The sequence below is a fragment of the Strongylocentrotus purpuratus genome, unplaced genomic scaffold, assembly GCF_000002235.5.
Source record: "Strongylocentrotus purpuratus isolate Spur 01 unplaced genomic scaffold, Spur_5.0 spur5_scaffold_6, whole genome shotgun sequence".
Taxonomy (NCBI): domain Eukaryota; kingdom Metazoa; phylum Echinodermata; class Echinoidea; order Camarodonta; family Strongylocentrotidae; genus Strongylocentrotus; species Strongylocentrotus purpuratus.
In genome coordinates, this window is record NW_022145612.1 from 516,988 (window position 1) to 543,193 (window position 26,206).

At 34.7% G+C, this 26,206-nt stretch overlaps 2 protein-coding genes across 2 annotated transcripts; one reads left to right on the forward strand and one right to left on the reverse strand.

The window, feature by feature from the left end:
- The first annotated feature begins 5,401 nt into the window (after positions 1-5,401).
- Positions 5,402-8,141, forward strand: LOC580188 (ubiquitin thioesterase OTU1). The gene is made up of 2 exons (XM_780261.5): positions 5,402-5,490; positions 6,025-8,141. The coding sequence occupies exon 2, from the start codon at positions 6,047-6,049 to the stop codon at positions 6,941-6,943; it is 897 nt and encodes a 298-aa protein (XP_785354.1). The 5' UTR covers positions 5,402-5,490; positions 6,025-6,046; the 3' UTR covers positions 6,944-8,141.
- A 910-nt stretch (positions 8,142-9,051) lies between these two features.
- On the reverse strand, positions 9,052-25,091 carry LOC580128 (protein DD3-3). The gene is made up of 14 exons (XM_780200.5): positions 24,955-25,091; positions 21,778-21,938; positions 21,108-21,185; positions 18,532-18,709; positions 17,767-17,949; positions 16,855-17,044; positions 16,163-16,332; positions 15,605-15,848; positions 14,966-15,028; positions 13,406-13,563; positions 12,714-12,857; positions 12,279-12,350; positions 11,172-11,349; positions 9,052-10,772 (listed from the first exon to the last, which is right to left on the reverse strand). Exons 2-14 carry the CDS (start codon positions 21,928-21,930, stop codon positions 10,568-10,570), a joined length of 2,016 nt encoding a protein of 671 aa, XP_785293.2. The 5' UTR covers positions 21,931-21,938; positions 24,955-25,091; the 3' UTR covers positions 9,052-10,567.
- Between the last annotated feature and the right edge of the window lie 1,115 nt (positions 25,092-26,206).

The following is a 26,206-nucleotide window of genomic DNA, read 5'->3' on the forward strand; positions in this document are numbered from 1 at the left end:
ACAATAAAGAACTAAAGAAACGGTATATACTTGATTATCTCTGTATCTCAATTTCAATTCAATAAACATTAAATTCCTTCTCACTCAAAATGAACACATGAAATATATATACTATGTTATGTACATGTAGGAAGGAGGCGAAATTCTTTAAAAACATGAGGCTTGTGGTGGGGTCGCAATAATAATAAAGAGAAAGAGGAGAAGTGAACAAAATTGTATACATATATAAATATATGTGAGTGTGTGCGTGTGTGCGTGTGTGGGTGTGTGTGTGTGCGTGTGCGCACGCGCGTGTGTGTGTATGTCTTAACATAAAGCTCGAATAAAAGACAGGAAAAAATCATCTTATAAAAAAGTATCGGAGCTGTATACAATACTGCTCTACTCAAAGTATGCACGCACTGTTTAACAAATTGCTAATTATGTAAACGTGGGTGTAATCGATGAGAATCTGATGGCGACGTTGTATAATTAAAGCTCTGTGGCTCATAACTTTAAACAGAATGACATGAAGGTGAATGTCGTTTATTTAAAGTGATCTAAACAGACAATGGAAAAAACGAAACGGTGAAATGATTTTGCCAACTATTTGGTCGTGTTTTTTTTGTTGATAACACAATGTTGACCCTTTAAAGGTTTGGCGAATATTTGGTGCAAGATCAGGAATACTTCCTGTGGCTGACAAATCATAGTTATAGGTTTAAAAGTTATAAATAGATAATTTCATATCATTGTTACTTTTTATTCCTAATTGCATCGGGCTCCTTCTCTTGTTAGCTATTTCTAAAGCTTAATTTTCTAAGATAATTGCCCTTTCTCTGATGTGTAAACCCTAAGCTAAAGTAGGAATATGTAAGTAAACGTGTGTATGTGAACCTTTACTTTTCTTACTTGCTGCCTACGATTTATAATTTAGAAAAAAAATAATATGATATTTGATATATTCCATGTCAACCAATTCTAGAATCAGTAAAAAGATCCTTCTTTTGGATGATTGTTGAAGAAAGCGAGCTAGCTAACTCACCCTTGGGGGGTAATAATGATGGAGTCAATTGGCATGCATGGCCGGCCGGCGCGCAATGAAACCATGACAATACTTTTACAAAACAAGGCATACCTATATCACAGAGATGTGGATTGAATAATGAAAATTGAATCGTTTCCAAAAAACAAAGAAGATGAGATCAAACGCAAGAAAAACGGTATGGGATGCCATCGGAAATATGGCAAGCTGAATAATGACTGTTCAAGAATGAAATTAACAATTTATAGGCCTAGAAAGAAGATATAAATATCTTGAAGAGAGCGCATCCTTTTTTCGCGTCCTTCCCAATTCATTCTACAAGAATAACAGCATCGTAGCCATATACAAGTGACTCTATCATGAGCTATTAGACAGGCATAGTTAATACGATCATAAAAGCAAAATCATCGTCGATACGAAAAGACCTGTTTCAAAATATATTCAAATATGGGTTTTACAGTACAATGGCAGGTGACCACCTGTTTAAAGGTCTAGTCTCATATTACGTACTTCTACTTTATGCATACTCTACTTATTACTTTGAAAAATAAAAGTGGTTTGAATGTGCTCAGTCTTTTCTTAATAACACTCTTGTAAAACAAAAGCAAAATACATGAGTTTGAGAAGAAAAAAAATCAAAGTCAAAACATTCCAAAGGGACATAAATTATGTTTACTATGGTAAAGAACAACTTTGCCTCGTCAATTTGCATTTCTATGTTTTCTGTGTGAGTTCCGTTGGATTAAGGTTAGGCAATTGAACATCTCCCATGCAACCTCCAGCTGTTTGTATCGGTTATCTTGATTTTAATTGATATTTAGTCAGAGCAAAGGTATGATAACTATAGTGGCTTTAATCAACAGGAAAGCAGCGGAAATGAGGATGATGCTGGATTGTAGAGCCATGAAGAGTCGTCAGGCACCACAACAACGTAAGCACCAGTGGAACTTTTTCCCTGTCTGATGAATTATGCACATGTAGTTTCCAGAACCAGAAACATTGTCTCGTTTACTATGGCAAGCATTGAGTGAGAAAGAGAGAGAGAGACTACCTCCCTCCCTTATTTCGAGTGATTATGCTTGGCCATCGGTCATTTCCCTGGGTATATCATGAATACGCTGTCAGGGAGAAGAGATTGGAATTTAGAAGAGAAATGTTGAAGATTTTTGTATCTCAATTTATAGAATAACTGTTAACTTTATCTAACATTAAAGGGATTGGGTATCTTTGACACGTTTGATTTTCAAGATATTCATGATTGGAATTCTAAATTTCAAAAACGGTTATTGTAACACTAAAGTCTATTGGAGAAAGTGAGTATGGTAAAACCGGTCAATCAAAATGTTTACTTTTTTAAAGCAATTCATGATCATTTTGAAGCGCAATTTTGTTAGGGCTTCAATATTTTGTTTTCTCTTATCCTCAAGCGAGGTTTTTATTTCCATAATTTCAATACATATTTACATTAACAACCCAATAATTGAGTGAAACATAACATAGGCTAAAAATTAAAGTATATTCAATAATTCTTCCAGCTTAGTATTGTTTTCTTTGCTAACATATTTATATCTTAAAAATAATCTTAACAACGACTTGAATTAAACAAAAAAAAGTATGGGCTTCAACATTACACCATATCACAGACAAGGCTGATAACACATAGGGCCATGCATCTCAGATTTGTAGAACTGGAAATTTAAACCGAAAAATGAACCGTCATAAAGCAATATTCATGGCGTACTTGCATACTCATGGATAATCGCTCACAAGTGTGTCGTTTTGGGAGACAAACTGGAGCGATCCGCAAATTGAATTTTTCTATTTTGGGTCGACTATAGAATTGATAGAATATCTTTATACAGTGATCTAATGAGAATGAATGTCCGTAAACTATAGTGAGATGAATTTCTTCTGATGTGATCTGATGAAGCTCATGAAATTGATATGTACCGAGTAAATGAAATAGAAATATTCAAGGATAAAAAGGAGCAGGGGGAGATAGAGCTTTGATAACTTGAAGGCTCAACAAGAATAAAGACATAATAATGAACACGTGAAATCGTAAATTGGATTGTAAACAGTGTAGAGCTGCATGGGAGAGGAAGGAGGTGATCTTTCTGTAATTGACAGGCCGTTCTAGGAAATACTGAAAAGAAGTGTAACACGATTCCTATTCAGACAGAAATGCTTGTAAGTGCTACTAAAAACCTGTCGGAGGGGATGCCATCTTGGTAATGTAAAAGAAAACTCACCAAGTTTGATCTTTTGAGGTTGTGGACGTAAGCTTTGTAGGGGAGCAGGTGACAAGATGTTGTTTATTCTCTTGAGTCTTGACAGTTATTCTCTTGACAGTAGGCATATAGTGTTCTGAATTGAATCTTGATTATGATAAATGACTTTCGCATATGGAAAAAGGGTTAGGCCTACGTCATGCTCAGTTAGTAAGATGCAGAAACGTATACCAGAACATGTCTTAAAAAGAAGGAAAAAATGATAAGGAAAAAAAAAGAAACATTTTTTTCTAATGTCCAATATTGCCTTATTTTCTTCGTAATGATAAGACCACCTTGGCAATCAACGGATAGTAATAATGATATTGAATAGGGGAAGTAAAAACTTTTACTTTAAAACATTTGGATAATGGTTGAAAAAAGAAGGGGAAACATGGCGCCTCTTAAGAAAAGTGAAAACTTTTTACTTCATCAAGAGTAATACGGCATTGTCAATACAAAAGACAAATTCCATTTGCATATCAATGAATACTTTAATCCATTCCGTGTAATCAGAGGCATTATTGCTATGTTAATGATTTGGCCAACTAAGCTATGAGATGATTGATGGTGTGTTTTATTTCAATGATTTCTCAACCAGGAGACGGAACGCTAAATGCCATTTAACTTAGCCTCCAAGGGCATAATTTCATGGAAATTAGAAGGAAATGTAGTATATCGATGGGACATGTTGATGGAGCAATTGGTAAACAATTTTTAATTGTGGTTAATTATATATTTCATTGGAAGAGAACGGAGATCATAATATATAACCATGGATGGAATTAAACGCGGTTTCAAAGAAGACGAATTGGGAGAAAAAATTTAGCACTGATGAGAAAATAATTTTCCCCTGCATCTGAGAAAATTGGAAAGATAAGAAGATAAATTTCAATACCTTTTCAGTTTAACCCTAAAGGCGAGCTCTCCTCCAAAAAACAATGTTACATTATTTTGTGTGGTGAGCTTTCGTCTCATAGAAATGACTACGTAAATCGTTCCATGAACTAGAGCTCACTACAAAAAGATAAAACACTCCCCAATCTTCTTGAACTTGCTTAATTCGTTTCTTTCTTTTGTTATAAACGGGAACACTAATATGTCCTGTCTTTTTCAACCTATCCTATTTCGTCAGATGACTGTGAATACTGCCTTAATTGGACGGGCCTGGGATCGACTTCGAAAGATTTGTACAGAAATATGGCGACACGCTAATCATCATCATCATCATTAGCCTAAGCACCATGATAATTATTGTTACTGCAAGGTAATTGTTACTGCAAGGTAATTGTTACTGCAAGGTAACCTAGCTATACTCGAAATTATGTAAACATTTGGCATCAGAAGATTTTTGTTGTAATCACATGAATGTATGTCAGAGGCTGGTTGAGTTATGCCTTAAATCTTTCATTGTTTATGACTAAGTTTCATTGATTTCTATGTTTCTGGTCCTCCGTTATTGTAATAATTAATTTGTACCGCGCTCGTCCCCTTATTTTTATCCTGCCACAAACGTATAGAAGACAAAGATCGAAAATAGAGCCTATATGTCATCGGGCAAGCATAAAAGTTTATTTAAGGTTAATAATGATAATAATATATTAATGCTCTCATGAAATGAGAGGGTACCTTAATTCTCTCCCAACATCCTACTGTCAGACTGCAAGATAAAAGTCAAGATCTTAATCTAATTAACAAATTAATCTGGTCTCATGTGGTTCTTTTGGGGATTGGAATAAAAGATAATATACTCCCAACATATTCTCTCAATACCATTAGACAATGATATTTTAATCATTACACTAAAGTTATGAAATATTAACTCCATGTTTTTCTACACATTTTCTACATCATTATTGGTTGCATAAAATGAAAGAGGAGGATCTAAGCTTTACAAAATTGTCATTTATTAATTATATTTGTGATTATGATCGCAGGGCCCTCAAGGAGAACAGTATGAATACTTATGAGGCTACGCTGGGTAAACAAGACATATTATTATTATTGTTATTATTATATTAAGTTATGATAACTGAACCAAAACATCGATAATTCCCGGTTTCGTTTTTTCTGGGTCGCAAATGCGGCGGTACGCTTACGAGGTGAGATCGCGTCGAGAGACTTAACCTGCGTGACGTCATTCTTGTAAAGCTCCAATTATTATAAACAAAGAAGCCAGGAAGAAGGTTGAAATTTGTGAGTTTACAATACATGTAGAATAGATCTATGTTTCTTTGCTGGGATCATTTATTATTTTAATCTTAATGTTACGTGTTATTATAAAATCCAAATCATGTTTAATTTGCTGTATTCTGTTTATTTAGAGGAATAAAGAGCTGGCAAACACTCGCCCGAAGCTAATTTGAATTAACCTCACTACAGTCCCGCATATCAGGATGTGTGTATTGTAGGGCTGTCAGTTTACCCAAACAAAACATCTGCAACTAAAAGTGCGAGCTCAAGCGCTGTTTGAAATAAGCTTGTGCCTCTGCAAAGCTATATTAGTTGGAACCTTAGAATTGGCTACAAGAGGGATTGTGTGATTTAGTGGGGAGTTTACATACATGTATTGTATAGGCTAGGCTATGTACTGGTATTTGTCATCGAGAATGATGTCAATTGACTAAAACCTGGCATGATGACAAAAATAACTAAACCATCATCATACTCTACTACCATCATGATGTGATTTACTTGACATTATTTCCCATTTTGGTCTTTGCTTTGCAGTTAAACCTCAGTTGATGCAACCATGTCTTCTACACCATTTCTGGTCATGATCAAAGCTAAGAATGGACGCAAGAAGTTAGAAGGTCTCACCATGAAATCTACCATCAGTCATCTACTCCAAAAAATATCAGAATTCACTGAGATTCCAAGCAAATCACAGAAACTACTCCATGGGTACCCTCCTAAACCATTAGATCTATCCAATGAAGGTCAAGAACTAGCCTCTCTTCCTTTTAAATCAGGAGATATGGTCATAGTAGAAGAGGATGAGACAAGTAATAAAACTGATATAAGTCAAGGTAGTGGTGAGGCAAAGGCCACGGTGACACGTCGTGTAGTACCATCAGATAACTCTTGCCTGTTTATGAGCATAGCATTGCTCATGGAAGGTGGCAATACTGACAGTTCACGTGCACAAGAACTTCGTAATCTCATCGTCAATGTCGTAAGCAGTAATCCAGAGCTGTACAATGAAGTCTTTCTTGCTAAATCCAACTTAGAGTACTGCCAGTGGATAAAGAATCCGGACTCTTGGGGTGGGGCAATAGAAATTTCAATCCTTAGTGAGTTTTATGAAACTGAAATTGCAGTTGTCGACACTCAAAGTGTGCGTATTGACAAATTTGGTGAGAATAATGGTTACAATCATCGGATTTACTTGATCTATGACAATGTTCACTATGATCCTTTGATCAAGGAGCTTGGTGGAGATGGTATGGAGACAGTGTTTAGAGTGGATGATGAGGAAGTACAATCACAAGTCTTACATCTTGCAACAGAGGCCCAGAAGAGCAGACAGTATACAGATCTCTCTGGTTTCACTCTACGCTGTCTTGTTTGTAATGATGGTCTCCGTGGACAAAGACAAGCTCAACAGCATGCTATGGCTACAGGACATTCTAACTTTGCAGAATATTGACTTCCTATAACTCACATATTTACCTGGTTTGTCAGTTTCACATTTGTATACAGTATGTTGTTTTCATGTTTCCCACCAATGTAAGGTGGTAAATACCTGCCTAAATAAAGCACCATCAGAATCAATTGTAAGGCATTTAGTGAAGACAGGTTTTACATGTATGTATTACAGTTTTACCCTTCTGTGTAGATACATACCGGGTATATATATATATTTAAAGCACACTTGTATGTCATTTGCCTACTTGCCTTTATAAGTATTATTTTATAATTGCAATGTTGTGTGTGAAACATGAATATTTGTATTTCAGGGAACTTTATATTGTCTTGCAAAAGTTTTTGTTTTTGTCTTGTACATTTGCTAAGTTTTTTGCCATGTTTACTTGACAATGTTGCATCAGGATTGTCTTGTTATAATTATTTACTTTAAAGTTGATCATGTGTGGGTATATAGAGGGCAGCACACAGACGTACGCGCAGGAGCGTAATACCCGTTGGCTCGGTGTTGTGTAGTGATCAGCAAGTTGCCTACATGTACTTCATGAACGACTAGATATACCCACGCATGAACATCTTAAATGAAGCACTTTCAGCATTGTAATATAAAGTCAATGAATTATGACAAAGTTGAAATCAATCACAAGGCTTCATAGGACAGGGCCCTCGTAAAAACATTAAATACAGAAATAATTTTTTCAACAAACTCTCCTGTTTTTAAATTTGCAATTTAATATATTTCATTGAGAACATAGATAGAATTTTGTGTCATTATAGTATGTTAACTTGTGATATTGATTGTTATTTGATCATTGCATATGGTGCAGATTACATGTGAATTTCATCAAATAATTTCATTTATTTTGAAACAATTAATATTGCATTATCCAACATATTTTGATCTTAAGGGTTGAATGCTGAATTTTCTGAAGTGCGCAAAATTGTACATACAAAGCACAATTTATGTGTGTTCATATAGAAATGAAGATTGGAGTTTATTATAAATTTATAATTATAATTGAAATATTGCATTAATTTAGGGCATCCCAGGTGTTTCTGGCTGAGCTGACAATGAATGAATTAAACTCCTCTTTTACATTCACTAATGAAATAAAGGCATATTCCAGTTTGTTATATCCTAAATCTCTGAGACAAGATATTAGAGATTGATTTTGATTAAATGTTAAATTGAGCTAAATTAACGTTGAATTGATTGTTTAATGTGGTTTGTCTTTAAAACGTATAGTTGCAGTAAATAAATGAATATAGGAAATACTATGCTTGACTTACCATTATGAGATATGTGAATTTGTTGACTAATATCAATATTAAGGGAGGGATGGAAAAAGAGAATTATATTGAAGGTAATAGAGGGAAAGATAATGATAATAGTAACATTTTTATATACAGTAGGTTTGCGGGTGCACCATGTGTGAGAGAGAGAGAGAGAGGTTTGAGGAGTCCTGAAAAGGACTCTGACTCGGTCATATTTCTTAGGGGATTGTAAGAAAGATAACAAACAGTCCTTTTCAGGACTCCTCAAACCTCTCTCTCTCTCTCTCTCTCACATGGTGCACCCGCAAACCTACTGTATATCTACATCACCATGCAAGCCGACACTTACAAGCAACATCTAACATTTTTATAGTGTTTAATATAACTTTTCTAAGCGCTTTACACTTGTACATGTGATTATTATAACCCCAGTAATTGGATGTAACTGCTTATCCACACATAATAGTACACGTTCCACTCCCTGGGGGCATTCTGGCCAGTCGCCATTTTACAAGCATACACATGCCACGAGAGAAGAAATGAATAACAAAATTATTAATGAAATTGATTTTGAGGGAGAGAAAAAAGATATTTTGAGTGAAAGGGGGAGATTAGTAACAGAAGGAAAGATTTAGAAAGAAATGGATAATGAGAGAAGTAAATGATGAAATAGAGAAAGAAAACATTAATAATGAGTGTAAAGATGAGATTGATAATGACAGAGTGAGTGAAATAAGATGAATCAGACACAGGGGTACAAAGAGAACATGGCAAATAACCACTGATTACATAGGGAAATATAATTCATTAACAACAAAAAATGAGACATTCACCAACTTGTGCAATGCTGAAATGTATTTATTAACCACCATTTCTAGGCTAGATAAATCTTGTGTCTGGGCCAGCAGACTTGTGTATATCATTAATCAACCTGTATGTCATAGAACAAAGAATCATCCCTTGGGAATCACAGCTAGAGAATAATTACCAAATTACTTTTTAATCTGAGATTGGTTTTCTTGAGATCATTACAACAGATGGCAGGAATCAATCATCTATGAAAACAATCCATTATCAGGAGTACGCTTGTATTTCTATATGAATCTGTTATAATAATCGCCAAAATGACACACATAATGACAAAATATAAAGAAATTCAAGAAAAAAATGTTAGGACAATCAAGACAACATTTTTCTGATTATAACAGCTTCAAAGCTCTTGAACTCTTGAAAGAAAACCTTAAGAATATAATTGCATGATAATGACAGGCAAAATGTTGAGTAGGTTGATGAAATACACAACAACAGTTGTATGTAATAAGTGCACTTCCAATAAATACATAACTAATGTGCATCATGTTTGTATAAAATATATAATTCACATGAATTCGTTATTAAAGCCCATTATATGCAAATTGCCATCTCTTACACCATACATCGCAGAGATACACTATCTCCTTATTAAATCACACACATGTTAACGTTGGGAGGTATGCAGATTCAAGAAAAATGACAAAGAGCAAAAAAAGACAATAGCATGGCTTTAAAGTCTTATCATATTATATAAAACTATGATTTAATAATATACATGTATGTACAACCTTAACAGATAAAGAAATGTTAGGAATCTAGGTATTCATTTGAAGAGCTCATACAAATAACATGAATCTTACAATCTTAACTCCATAAATCACACACTCCTTCAATCAAGTAGCCTTAGTCATGATAGTAGGTAATATCTCACGATTCATATTTAGAACTTTCCTCAAATATTACATGCAAGATATAAGAAAATATCATGAAATATATATTCCTAAATCGACTTTGATTACAAAGGTATTCTTAAAAAAACATCAATCAGTTACAGAAAAAGTCAGAAAGACATCTTGCTAATTCAAATACTTTTGATAATGCAATGTATAACAGATTACCAGAATGAAAGATAGTACTGGATATATCAATGAAAGACATATTTATAGCATTCATAAATTTGTACACATGACGTTGTATGAACTATTGATCCTGAATTGGATATTTTGTTCAAATGAGCTCTTTCTAAATCTTACTTGTGAAATCTAAGAGGAAATTCTATATTCTTTTATTTTTCATGGGTCTTGTTGAGGTTTTTCGAACTAAATAGCTCTCTCCTCATAATGTGTTTTTATGTACTTGATAGTCTTCTATGAAGTGACATAGTATTTACCCACAAGATGAACTTCCTTAAATCAGAGGCAACCTACACCCATGTAATAAAACCCTAGAGCTGTATACATGACTAAATATACTTAATAAGCACAGCTCAATAAGACATCAACCCTTTTCAAACTGAAGTGAGATTGAGTCAGTCTATGCACTAGGCTGTAGGGGTAGCTACCTTGAGCATACCCTTCTGAGAGCGATTGCTGAAGTTGTTATTACGGGTGCTCATGTACTTGTGTTCTCCAGCAGGGACTTGAATGAGAGCTCCTTCATACGAGGGTGGGGCATTGTTCAGAAGATTGTTCATCTCGTTCTTCTGCTGGACTGAGTCAGCACCACACACATTCTGGTTCTTACACCTGTATAGGATACATACAATGATCAATAGATAAAGTCAGCACCACATATATTCTTTTTCTGCACCTGTATATGATACATACAATTTTCAATATATATAACATGCAACTAACAGGATATCATGTGCCTTTTAAATTTGATGGCCCTTTCAGATATGATACAGTTAACACTTCAAAAACCTGTACAGCAAAATATTTCTGTATATTTTAACATACATTTCAGATTGCATGCATAGTGAAAATTGTGAAGCACAGCTATTTGTCATAACCCCCCCCCCCCCCCCCACCTCAAAAAAAATCTTTACCAGTAGGCACTTTGCTAAGGTAATTTTAGGAAGTGGTTTACACTGACATTTCTCAACGGGGTTTTGGGGTTCAAGATTTTGAGGAGATAATTCTTACCGATAATAACCAGAGCTAGCCATGTTGATAGCTAGATCTTCAGGAGTGATGTCAGGAGTTTCATCAAAGTAGATCCAATGAACTTTAGCGGCTGCAAACATGTTGTTAGCATCATTGAACGGAGTGGGATAGTTCTCCAAACTGTTGCTCATCTGTACAAAGTTACTGCGATCCGTTCCTGAGAAAGATACAAAATTACATGCATGTAAACCATTACTGAAATTAGAAAGCATTGTAAATGAATCATGCATTCGCTCCTGCACACTCATCAATTTTGAACTTCAATACTGGACACAACACTACAGTGACTTTATTAACTTAAGTCTTCAAATATTGATCATTACCTGATGTCTTGAGGTCATGCAGTTGTACTCTACAAATGCATATATTTGTAGAGATAAACCTTCAAATACACTTTTTAAATTAATTCTTACTATAGGCAACCCTGCTATAGTGACCACCTGTATAGAAAGACCCCCTGTCTATAAAGACCATCATTTTTGTTTCCCTTGAATATGGTTTCTCTTTGAAACTTGTACTAAAAGAAACCTGTACATGAAGACCACCTGTCTATAAAGACCACTTTCTTGTCTCCCTTGTCTGGTCTCTATACACAGGTTTCACTGTTTCTCATAGAAGACAATTCATATAAAATCTTGATTAACTAAATTATGTACTTTCTAAGCTCACCACTGAATCAATAACAAAAAAATCAATAAGTTGCCTTTCATGAACTACACATAATAGATTTTGCAATTAAAGGTTTACTTATAATAAAGTCACTAAAGTGAATTCAATTCAATTCAATTTCGGTTTTATTAATATCAACATATACAATGTACAATGCAGCAGTCCAGGGACCAATAATGCAATGTTTACATAAAATGTGCATAAAAACAGGAATGATCATACAAAATAATGTACATGATGAAAGATCTTCCTGCTTTTCATAATGACATCTATTGAATATCAAAAAATTACAAATTTATTGATATTCTTATGATTAGCTTTCAATATCAACATGTTTATATTGAAAGGTGATCATAATAGAAATGACATGTCCAACCCGAGGAAAAGAAAAGGCTGATTGGTGAAGATGATACCTACCTCCCTGGCCTTCACCAGCATCTCCTGTCTGCCCATCTCCGCCTGGGGCATTGTTGTTATGACGATTAGAACCTAAACAATAAACAACATGCAGAATAGTTAACACAACAGTCCTATCAAATTCATTGCTGCAAAATATGAAAAGTCTGATCATGGCTCCACAAAATATAAGGATATGTTATCAATTTATTTTATGTCTTTTCATACAATCGCTACCTATTTCCACAAAAAAAAGAAATGTGCCTCGATATACTCCTCCATATATGAGCACCTTATGTTACTTTGATGCCTAGAAAATGGAGGATATTCACTTGTCTTTTACTGTTTGCCCCAAAATGTCATATAATTTAACGGTGTCCTAATTAATTGTACATCGATTCCAGTACATTCCTTAGGATGATAGATTGAAGCTAGCTAGGTTGTGTAATAACTTACCAGTCCATTGGATGTGTACCATATCTTCAGGTGTGATCTCCAGTCTATTAGGCATGAAATCATACTCTACTGCAGGGTATGTCTGGACAATATTGCCTCTCTTTCCTCTCACATTCAAGTTGTAGATCTTGGCTGCTTGTACTTCTACAACGAGAACATATGGCAACAATACATTATTTAAGACTATTCACAAAGAATAGAAGGAATGAAAAACTATCTTATACAATATATACCTAGATGTCTATCTGTCATACAGAATGAGATATAACACAAAAGCCAAAGGTTTAAACGAGAGTATCTATACAATTTTCCATTGTGAGTGACTTTTTTTCAATTAATGGTAAATAAATTACAATCGTCCAGTATGATAATTACGTTTTTCATTAAAATGCATTACTCATAACGAGATAAGAAATGGAAAAGCACAATTCACTCTCAAATTTATATCAACTAATTAATATCAAAGAAATTTACCGCAAGTACTCAATATCATTTATTACACATATAAAAAGAAGAAAGATAATTTTTTGATTTGTAGTAATTTCCTACCATACAGCTACACATGTATGTATTATTTCTAAGTATAGAGACAAATAAACTCTGTCATATATATCTGATTTATTAATCAAGGTCCTTCCATGCAGCTCTACCACTAAGCTTGGAAAGTAAAGCCAGACTCTGAGAGACATTACCTGCAGCCTGAGGACGGGGCATGATCTTGATAGCATGTGATCTATCCTGAAAGGTTCTACCTGTCTGTGCTGTGTTGATAGCTAGACGTAGAGCTGTATGGTCAGCTCCAATGTCTACATATGGGTTCTGCTGCACCGGAGACTGGACATTGTTAGCACTGCAGGGATTACAAACAAGGAGAACAAAAATTATGACTTTGGACTGGATAGGAACTTTTTTTACATCAAATATGGCATTATATCTGAATAGTAATCTGATAAATGAACATTCATAATTCATGCATTAATATTGTAAATTTCTATACCGGTATATAATAAACTTATCAATCTCATTTCAGGGACAATTATGAAATCACATATTTCCTTTGATGACTCCTTCATTTCTCCTTACATGACATACATTAAAGGACAAGTCCACTCGAAAAATAACTTACTTACAATAAAAGTAGAAAAATCAGACAAACCGATCAAAAAAGGTTTGAGCTAAATCGGATAACTAATAAGAAAGTTATGAATTTTTGAAAAAGTATGTAAAACTATGGAACAATGAGAATCACAACACAAATTGACAAGATGGTTATCAGTTTGTGACGTCATGTCCTCACAACTTATCAATTGCTTTATATAATTTAATCACATTAATTTCCCTTTTTATCCCACAAAACTTGATTTCCCCATGCCTTTGCCCAGGTTATATGACTTGTATCATATTGCATGCATGACATTTCCCAAAAACTTTTATGAATTTTGAAGAATTGATACTATTTTCTGAATATTGTTTATTCATAATTATTGATTTTTATATAAATAGTTTATCAAAATTCAATTTTTCATGATTTAAGTGGACAAAAATCACTCTTTATTTGTGCATCCACACAAAAACACATGACTAACAATCTAACTTGGATGCTGGTGTGAAGAAATAAGATTCTTAGGGTGAAAATAGGAAATTTATATCATCAATATAAAGAAAATAATTAGTGGATAGTGAGGACCATACGTCACAGACTCATGAGTGAGTTGCCAATTTGTGTAGTGATTTTCAAAGTATTTCATGTCATTAAACATTCATAACTTTCTTATTAGTTATCTGAGTTTGCTCAAAATTTTTTTGATTGGTTTGTCTGATTTTGTTGGTTCTATTGAAAGAAATTTATTTTTAAAGTGGACTTGGGCTTTAAATCCTCTTCAAACTCAGGTCATGATTCAACATTTAATATACAAACAAAAATGCATGACAAGTCAGATTCTGAGAAACAAGTTTTAAATTGTGGTTCCTTCTTTCAATGTTCATCATGATAAGAGTAAAGTTTTATGGTATCTAAGTTTGGAATTCATAAAGATATTTTGAATTTGCAGAAGAAAGACAATTTCTTCTAAGTCAAAACAATATCACAAGAATATGAACATTTAGGCAGGAATCACAAACTGCCCTGAACACATTAAAACTATTTAAATTAAATCATATGACACATGGATATCATGAATTGATTAATTCCAATCAAACTAAAGTGTATCTGAGACTTCTTGTTTTTGTTTTGTCAAAAGAGCATTACTTACGTGTCTTGGTTCTGTGCAGAAGTAGTGTTCCATGGATCATAATCATCAGTAGAAATATTGTATCTATAAAAGATAACAAAGTAGAATGAAAATTATTAATCCAACTCATACTGTCATTATGCGATGAAGAGAAGGATAGATTAAAGCAATTAAAGGCATGACATGTGATACCTGCATACTCTTAATAAGTTGCTCTATGATCAAAATTCCATGCTAATTACATCCTGCATTCATATCTAGTATCAAACATGGGTCAAGTTACCCCCCCCCCCCCCTTGGCAAGAGCCCCCACCCCCCAAGAAAAAAATATAATAATAAGAGTTAAGCTTTGACTAAATTTCTTTGTTTTTACATTTTCCTTTATTCTGTCAGTTTAAAACAAAAATTCTTTGCCATCATTTTTCATTCTTTTGAACTGTCATGTTTGATAGTCCCATGCCTATAACATGAATGTTTGATAGTCCATGCAGACGATTCGTTGTACTGTTCTTGACTCTTAATCCTTTTTCTTCCTACGTCCTCTTCCTTACTTTATTTCTTTTTTTCTTCTTTTTTTCTTCTTTTTGGCTGGCGTTTTTTTTTTTGGGGGGGGCCCGCTCAAACCGCCCCCCCCCCCCTGGCTGTGCGCCTGATTCTTACCTCAGTCTCATAGCACATCTCATTGTATCTTGTGAAGGGAAGAATGGAAGAGTCATGGTATAACGGCTAGCTTCACCGCCCCTAGTGTTTCCATTATGATTAACTCTAGTCCATGGAGCTTGCTGACAATCAGGTGCTTTCAAAGCAACCAAACATTCTTCATCGTTTCCATTCCATGGTCGACCCCAGACATACTCCACTCCATTACCAGTGGCTTGTGTACAAGCTTGCTCAGTAGCAAGTGCTGTCATGAAGAAGGTAGAAAAAACATGCTCAATTATAGATACTGGTAACCATGAGAATGAAAATACAAGCAAAGCAGAATATGATCATTTATCAAAAGCTAATAGGCATACTATAAAATAAATGAAGTCATCAATTCAGAATAATCATGTTATTTGCCTTCACATGATTTATAATATCTTGCATTGGTATAAATAACTTTGGCACATTGCCATTTGCCATTTCTGTACATGACCTGTGTAAGCTATTAATGAATACAGAGTGTTTTGCAGACAAACTATCAGTGAAAGCATACATTAAAGATGACTGACTTACTAGGTGCCTTTTCTAAGTAGTTAGTGAATGCTAGCCACTCTCCATCATTAGCAGTACAATCAGCTTCATTGTTGTAACGTGATGCATGTTTGCGCTGGTTGTTGTTGTTGTCATAGTATTCTACACACTCATAGGCCTGCTTCACATTGAAGCTCTCAGCCTGGTAGTATCTAAGATATCAATGGACAATGAATAGAGTCTGAGTCAGATACTTCACTTCTTGGTTTAAATGGTAAATGAATGTCAGTTCCTACATCAATCAAGGAAAGACGCAACAGGGCTGCTATCACGTATAATATTTCAGGACATTTGAGAAGGTATGTATTGGATACCACGGTTGTCAAAGATGAAGAGGATAATAATTCTATTTTGTATCATATAAATTGATGAGGGAAATACACACTCCATCTACATACAAAATATTAGAGGGGAAAAACACATAACAAACATTTCATTGATCTATTATTTCTCACTTCAGTGTACAATGAATGAATAAGGTAATTCCATCTTGGTCCAGCAAGACTAGAGTAGGGTAGTGAAGGACACCTTATTATTATCCTCCAAATGAATCAGGTAAGCACTTCATCTCCATATCATATAACAGAAAAAACTGAACAGCCAGGACCTTCCATCATCAATGATAACCAATGAATAGATCTTTTATCGACATAAGACAAGGCAAGTGAACTTACTCGCATTGAGCTACATCTCCCACCAAGATGGCAGCATCTCTCCATTGGGTAGGGTGCCAGTAAGGGTAATAATCACGCTCCTCTGGGCACTCATATCCTCTCCTCTGTCCATTGGGGTTCTGACGAGTGAAGATAGCTGAGCTGTATCCTTGATTGTTATTCTTCAGTTTCTGGTCAGCAGTAAACAAACCTGCAACAAATAATCAAGTTCTTAGTAACTTTTTATTTTCACCATCATTAGGCATACCACTATTCCTTTCTTGTTTCTTCCATGCTCTATTTATTATCCTCAGAGTCATAATCATCAACATTGTTATCATCACTACCATATCATCATCAACATCGCCGCTGTTGTTTTAGTAATCATCATACAGTAATTATCATTGTCCCTAACTCTCTCCCCATCATTATCATTCATTACCTATTTCTCTAGGAGCCAGGCACTCAAATATGTATTGATTTCAAACCAGTAATTGACGCTGATAAATGGGTATTAAACAGGTATGTACTGGCACCAATTTTGTACTGGTATATGGACAAATTAATCTAAAAATAGAGTGAGGTATGAGTGGGCCATGTTCACACAGGTATCTATGACATTTTTATCATGAGTCAACTCCTCTTCCCTTTTTTCAACAATGTTATCTGGGATTTAATCACTTTCCTTCCTGACTAATTTCTGATTAACAAAGAACACCTTCCTTCCTCAACCATATCTCACGATTAAAGTAAAAATAACAAATAAAAATTTGCTGACCTATGAAAAGCAATGTTTGAATACAAGTAGTTGATATTTAACTAAATCAGGGGTAATAACATGATGGCAAGATTGACAGACATGAGTAATATACTATTGTTCTCCTTATCATTGTATTAATCTGCTCTGCCAGAGCCAATTTCCTAATTCCTTACCAGCATTTCTCTCTCTGATGTAGCATCCATCATACGCTTCCCATTGCTCCTGTAGGAAGCGGTTGGCTTGAACATTGTTGTTCTTTCTGTTTGCTGCTTGCTGTTGATTCTCATTTTCATTGTTCCTTGGCTGATGGTTCTGAGTATTGGTGTTCTCTCCATTCCTGATTGTATCATCATCTCCTATATTGGGATAATAAGATGTTACAATCATTATATTCTGAATATTCTTTTTGAGTAGGACATTATGACCGATCTATTCTCTCCATTCCTGATCGAATCATCATCTCCTATATTGGGATAATAAGATGTTACAATCATTATATTCTGAATATTCTTTTTGAGTAGGACATTATGACCGATCTATTCTCTCAATATCATTACCTTCTACCATGGGTGATGACTGAATCAGAACTACTCCTTGAGCCTCCTATGAGCTGCCGGTCGAATGGCTTTGATATTATCATTGTATAAGGTACTTGTGTTCTCCCCATTGCTGATAGTATCTTTATCTTCTGCAACATCCATAAACTACCAGTCTGGAAGACTAGGATATATGACAGTACTTCCTAATTATTACTTAAATCCCCCATTTTGTTTCTCTCTTTAACTTTCCATCTCATTTCATTTCACTTTTCATACCATGTCATTATCATAGCTTGTTTCAAATCAAAATGACCATAAATGGGAGGTCAAGATGATGAAAACTGTCACTGAGGGAGTTACTGATTCCAGGACCAATAGACTGAAATAATTATGACTAACCCTGTGCTGTATCTGCATCTGGTTGGCACATGTATTGGATGACGATATTACAGTTCAGTTTATGTGGATCTGTATCCTCTGATCCACCACATCCATGCTGATTGGTCCATTCTAATGTGTAGAAACTCTTCCCTGCATCATTCGCCATTGTCTCATAGTTTGCACTCGCAAAGTATTGCTGCAATGAGTAGGTAGATAATTAGTTGTCTTATGTTTCACTAAATTGAATGCATCAATTGTGTATGTCCTTTGTAAACTACACTAAAAGCAAGGGATAAAGTAGCAGATAATTTAAAAAATACTGGTAATTATTATTAACGAACAATAGTTTCAATTGCAACATCGGTCTAGTTTGCAAAGCTCCTTGAAATTTGAAACAATTTATGCTTTTGTCAATCCATGAAGACAACATAAACAGAGAAAGAGAGGGAGACACACACTTAAGAGAGAGAGAGAGAGAGCGTGAGAGAGAGAGAGAGAGAGCGAGAGAGAGAGAGAGAGAGAGAGAGAGAGAGAGAGAGAGAGAAAGGGAGACGGAAAGAAGGCAATAAAAAAAACCTCACAACCATGTTCATTGAACAATAACATGTAAATATAAACTAGATTTTATGACCTTAACACAAGCATACACACAAGTATGTATGTATGTAATTGCAAATAAAGTGGAGCTACTAAAAATAAAACGCAGTTATTTTGCTAAAAATAAGTACACAGAACTCACAAATTACAATAAAATTGAATAAACATGAAACAAAAACAAAAATAACAAATATTATTTGCCCATAAATATGTGTCTGCCCAAGCATAAACCACAAAACCTTCTCAACCTTAAACAAGGTGAGAGTTTGGTACTATAATTTAGATTTTTATTCTATTCAATAATATTAATAATATCCTGGTGTATAATAGCGCTATACATCTAAAATGTCTCCAAGTGATATATATTTTAATCTGCTCTAGTCAAAACCACATGAATAACTAATCTAATTCCAAGTACTTCAGGATTTCCTGGTGCCTCATACAAGAGCAGATGCAAGTTCAAATGTTCAATAATACATTGATGATTCATTATTGGTCATTTATTCTGAATTCTATTCATCAAAGTAAGTGACCATAAAAGGAAGCTTTAATGATTGATAAAACTATGGGGTAGCAGAGCACTGTAGCCAATATAATTCATATTTTCCTGTCACTAGATATTTTCCATTTCTTTTTAATATGCTTAACCATAGGTGAGGGAGACCTTCTCAGTCTGAACTAGCAAACTGTTAAAGAAAATTTCAGTGAAGTTTTGTCAGACTAAACAGAGTGGAAAATAACATGGAAGCTGAGAGGGATAAGACAAATAACTAGGATGGTCAAAAGATATGAAACCATTCACTGTAGCTATTAATCCTGGTTAGATATCACTATCTAGGTCGATAGCTATAATACCATTTAATTTTATCTGGTGAATAAATCATTTATAAATAAACGAAAGATACAGGCAAGTATGAAATTGATTCAAATCAAACCAGAATGAGATTGCATACAATGTAGAAGATAACATTGTGGGTAAATAATATTTCAGGGAAAAGGTAACAATACATTTGAAAAAAGAAGAAAAAAATATTAGTTAACAGTTAACACTTTCTTTTTTTCCTCCTTCTTCTTTCTGTTTTTCTGTGGTTGAATAGAGCAAGCAAAATGAATATAAGTACTGTGAATCATTGTCAAGATCATCACAGGAAAAACAAATTCATTTGTTAAAGTAGTGAGCAAAGATGATCTTGCAATCTTTGGAGACATTTTGCCTTCTACACTCTTTAGCATCAACTCGTAGAGATGAGAGGTTTATGGTAATCCTAATTACATGAATTGGTATATTATGTTCATTGTGAATACCATGGCATAGTTAAGAAATATATCATCCTGCTTAATGGTACATGTATTATTTAATCACAGCAGTGCCATTATAAATAAAAGTTTGCCAAAAGTTAATAGGATCTTTCAAGAAATTGTTCCAAGATCCTTGGTTGATCAGTTATCTGATCAGTACAAGGAAGTAAGTGAGGAGCTCTGAACCAATCAACACAAAAGATCTTTGTCCTCTTCGCCGGGCGGAGTGAGTCAAACATAATACCGCCATTGTCAACCTTTAAAACCCATTGACCTTTGCTTAATCACGCTCAACAGGAAATCTATAGGAATGGAATTGGGATTAAAGACCTTTCCTTTTTGTCTCCTTGTCTCTCTTCCTGCTTCTCAGCCCTAGATATCAAGGTTTGTTCTGTGTCCTGGTAACAGGGACTTGATGAGTCTCATCAAAGCTAAACTAATTAAGAAATCAAACCTTCTGTCAAATACACATGTATTACAGCACCCCCACCTCAATATTAACAATGTGCTTATACTTCCTGGTTCATGATGTAACAACTTCCTGAAGTTTCATCACATAGGTGTATCGGGCATTGACAAAAGTTATATAAATTGTTTAGTGGTATATATAAAACAAACTGTCACAAAAATGAAAAGTAAACATCATCCATTTCCTCCTTTCTCCATTATATAAAACAGAATGTGAATGCAAGACTTACCATTCTATACTGGTTTTGTTCTTGTGTATTTCCATTTGCATTTGTTTCACCAACATTGTATCCTCCTCTGTTGTTATTCTGAAGAAGAAAAAACCATCAGAATTAGTTTAACTACTTTTTTGTTTCATGAGAATCAAAATGAAAATCATTGAATGATTTATGAAATTATAATCCTTCATACAGAAATACAAAATGATATATACTATATGTATGATATAGATATTTCATCTACCTAGGATCGAGACAAAGGAAATGTCTATGTCGTTACCGGTAATCAAGAACAACAGCAACAAAATAAAAGATAACTGAGCTACAAACAAAGAAATGTCACATTTAAATGTTTAGTTTTTTTAAATTCCATCTGAATCCATAATCACTACTATCTTTCATCAATTCAGATTGTGGACACATAGTTGGCCTGTATCAATGGGGAATGATTTATTCAGCTAATGCTATCAATGAAAATTCTGAGTCTGACTAACAGACTAACGGTACTAATAATTCCATGACTCTATTCCCAGAGACAGACTTGATTTCTTTCTTGTAGTGTTTTACGATACACTAACCTATATAAATGGATTAAATAGATCAAGGGCATATCATCTGTTTGGAGCCAGAAATAATGCCCTTCTGGCTCGAAACAGATGATACATTCATATTAATGACTGACCTGTGAATCAAATGCTCTGTTAGCATTCTGTCTGTTGGCTGTATTTTCATTGAGTCTGTTATTAGAACCTCTAGGGTTATGAAGGTATACGTCTCCTTGTACCCTTAATACAAGGGCAAGCACAATGAGATAAGCTCCCCTTGGTATCATCATGATTGATCCTGTAAGATAAAAAAACAAAACAAGCATGTACAATGAATTTTAATGATGCATTGTTAAATCACAAATCCAAGATTCTATGGTAAAGTGAAATCATCAACAGTTCTGTCATAAAGCTCTTAAATCACAAGCTTTTTTTTTTTGGGGGGGGGGGGGGGTTGCTGTTGCTCCCCCTGGAAACACATGTGCAGCCACAGGCAAAATTTCACAGGACAAACAAGCATTTGGGTATGTACATGTACATGTTTATTTATGGGGTTTTAATGTACCTTTCATAGTTTGACACAAGGTAAGAAATAACACTTTCCCTCCATGCCCAAATACAATGTGATGGTTGCCAAAGTATTGTTACTTTCAAACTTCTTGGGGGATGAAAACCCCCACCCAAGTCGTTCCTTATCTCCTACACCTATATGCATCCATTATAATCTATGACACTTGGGATTCCTAGGTAAGGGGTGACAGTCGATTGCTCAATCACCATTACAAAGGGGTATATATGTATCATTCTGTTATATAAGGGATTTGGGCCTCATTAACATAAACAGAGACCAACACACTTGATTCATAATCATTGGTAGGCCTATGGGTGAGGTGGGGGGGGGGGGGGGGGGGGGGACATAATCTGTTACTTTCCTATATTTCCTGTCTCATTGATCTAGACAAGGTGAAATATGTTGATATAATGAATGATAGCCCGCATATCATCTTGATACCATAAAACAAGATGCTGGTAGGGGATTCTCTTTCTAAGAAAATTGCCAGAATCATAAATTCTGAAAAGCCTTGACACCTGAAAGCTTGCCCGACATAGCAACAGATAATGTATACAGACAGGATTCCAAGTATCGTAGTTCATTCATTGATAACAGGTTAATAACTCGTCACTAGGTCCACAGGAAAGATACATCCATCAATTTGAATATGTTGGTAAACCAGTCTATTAGGACAGGTGATCTTTAAAAACTGGCTTAAAGGGAAAATTAATGAAAAATTGAGACAGGAAGATATTTTTACTTTCTTTTGTTTTTATGATTAAAAACAAATTAGGTGAAGTCAAAGTATTTTTAATAAACTTTGTACCTGTGCATACACATGATAAACAAGATGAAAGATTTATTATTAGCTTTTGCATTTTGTTTGTTATCCACACTTATTGGTCACTTTTCTCTCCCCCCCCCCCCTCTCTCTCTCTCTCTCTCCCTCTCTCTCTCTCTCTCTCTCTCTCTCTCTCTCTCTCTCTCTCTCTCTCCAATAGCAGATATCTTGTACAATATAACTCTGAAACTAAATATTACCCATGCAGTCTCATTCCCGCAATGCTAAGATTCTGTGTGCACCTATGAATTGACAATCTTTACACATTTCAGAACAGGTTCTACTGTGAATGAGTGTGAAATACAATGATCAGCATCAGCATCAGCATCAGTATACGGAAGTGTGAGGTGATCCTGTTGAAACTTCCGGTCGTTTCATTGAGTGGTGCTTCGTTCAAAAATGAACCTGAACTATTTTTGCTTGCATGGCGGGTGGACGCACATATAAAATGTTATGGAAGCATTTGGTGCTGAGAGGACCAGTGCTTGTCCAATCTAATTTTGAAAGAAGTGAGTGAAGATGCGGAGATGACAGATGTAGGAAGACTATTCCAGGATTCTACTACTCTCTGACTGAAGCCGTTTCTCCTTAGGACTGCGTTGCTCCTTTGCTTATACAGCTTCTGGTGGTGTCCCCTTGTAGCTTCATGAGGTGCAGATGTGAAGAACAGATTCTTAATTTAAGTTACCGGTATAGATTATCACATCATCTTTTAATGCAAAGAACTCACCATTTGTATTACCCCCCTCCCCCTTCCCAAAAAAAAAAAATATATATATATATATAGGGTGTATACCGGTATATAATTTTAAACAAATCAATAAGTTAAATAATATTAAAAACCTTTAAGAATAATTTCACAAACTACATCTGTTGATGAATTACAGATCATATCAATGTAGACTATGCCCTTTTTAATGTATCTTTGTAATAATTGTAATTTTCTATTTTTATGATATTTTGCAAAGCATGTACTTGTATCATGTGTTTTCAATTTGATATTAATTCAACCATTCATGTAGTGATTTCTACAAAATGCATCATTTTATTTCTTGATTTAAGCATTTTGGTGAATATGAAATTAATGGTAATGCGATGGTGTATTAATAATATGCCATCCCCGCCTCTTTTTGTAAATACTTCCCTGCATTCGTCCACTTTTTACAGTCTGAACCAGTAAACTGCACACATTAAATTTTTAAAAATACGTGAGATGGTAAAAACCCTGAATCTCAAATAATATACTGCTAAACACTGCTGGTGGAGTAAAGTGAGTTGGACATATTATATAATATATAATTATTATCCTAACATATCATATAATATACAAATATTAGGGGTCTATATCAAACATAGCAAGACTAAGGCAGAGTAAGTCAAGACTCAGGTCACCCTACTGCTATTATCATAGCTTTGTCTATCAATTGTTGAAACCTATAACTCTTATTTTGTTATTTTATTATTTTTTTTCTCTTCGCTTGCCTCGAAGTTGTAATAGTCTATAACTTACAGAGCCGTAGTGGCTCAGGCTGAATCACTACACTAGTGTCCTGACTAAATCTAAACGTAAAATTCAATACAAGTCTAAAATAAAGTAGACCTACCTCTTCAAACTCTCAATAGATTAACATGATTAACAATGAACATTATGGTTATAAAACATTTCAAAAGCTGCAAATATTCATTTCAGAAAGCCCATATAAACCTTATTATAACTTCGGAGCACTCAATTCAACAGCTGCCAATCCAGATCCAGTGCAGTACACATACATGCATGTTGGTACGTGGGGCTAAGCTAATTATTAATTGGGTAAGAAATTCCACGACCGCAAGACACTTGCGATCATTAAAAGCCATAAAGTAACATATCAAATGTATCAAATATATCAAAGCAAGTTCGAAAATAAGTGTTTTACATACCTTATACTTCAACAGGTTGGTTCTTGGTTGACAGCTTGATGATTACTAGTATTTGTGTTTTGACAAGTATATAGGTCTATTTGGGATATATCACGACTGGAGTTGAAAAGTAGTTCCAGTAACAAAGTAGGCGGGGCTTAGAACACTTTTGAAGAATGGAATGGGGCTCTCTATCTAGAATAGTGTGCAACGAATCTTTGTTCACAAAAGTGGCCCACATCATGGATGACGTAATGTCACAGACTTTTCCTTATTTGGTTAGACAATGTTAATGCGTCATGCGAGGATTATAGGCTTAGGTAGGTGCATTGATTAATTTCTCTTCTTTGTGTGTTTCATAGGAGAAAAGTTTCTCTTTTTTAGGCCTCGGCCTTCCACTTTTTTTTCTTCATCTTTTACAACATCCGGCTTCCCTTTCCTTTTTTTGTTGAAAGGATGATGCGTAGATGTATATGATACTAACAAAACAAAAAAAATTAAGAGAAGAGGGGGGAGGGGGGAGATGACAAATCATAATGTTCAAATATAATTCCATAAGGCCCGTTGCAAATGCTATGAGGGGGGGGGGTGTTCAAAATTACAGCTAAAAAGTACAACTTTTACCGACACAGGAGCTGATTGTAGGGTGAGCAATGAGCAAGGATGGACTTTGACAGAGGGGCGGGCAGGAGGGTACAAGTAGAAAGAACTTAAAAATGAAGTTGAGTTCTGGTCATGCGATTGCATTGTGAAAGAAACGGTGTGGAATCGACCAGGTTGATCATCTAGCATATAAGAATTTGTGTGTATTGCAAGGTTCTGGAATCATCAAAATTATAAGAAATTTGGCCAAGTCTTGGTAAAGTTACAAACACTCTACACAGAAAGATGTATATGGGACTACACGTACACGTGGCGTAAAAATCCTACCCCCGAGTTTTACGATGTTACATGACATATTTAGAATATGAAGGCATTTGAAGAGCCATGTTTTTAAGGGAAAATGTGTTATCTGATGTTCTTCCACACTTGCATAATAAGAATGATAACGCTCGCAAATTATTGTTCACCTTTTCCCAGAACTCAACCTCCTCTTTAACTACATCTGTATAATAATGCTTTACCATTGCATCCAATACTATAAAGATATATTGGTTCGAAATATCGTATCAATTCAGACTTCAGTCTAGTAAAAGAAGAAGAAAGAAGAAGGAGAAAGAATTACATAATACTGTTAATACTTAGTAATGACTATTAAACATTGTTTATTTAG

Bases quoted from the DNA above. Each gene is read 5' to 3' on its own strand.
- LOC580188 (XM_780261.5), top strand. From the start codon at position 6,047: ATGTCTTCTACACCATTTCTGGTCATGATCAAAGCTAAGAATGGACGC.
- LOC580128 (XM_780200.5), bottom strand. From the start codon at position 21,930: ATGATGATACCAAGGGGAGCTTATCTCATTGTGCTTGCCCTTGTATTA. The intron at 18,710-21,107 runs GTAAGTCTTGCA...TACTCATTGCAG, and splicing joins AACAAAACCAGTATAGAATG to CAATACTTTGCGAGTGCAAA. The intron at 10,773-11,171 runs GTAAGAATTATC...TATCCTATACAG, and splicing joins GCTAGCTCTGGTTATTATCG to GTGTAAGAACCAGAATGTGT.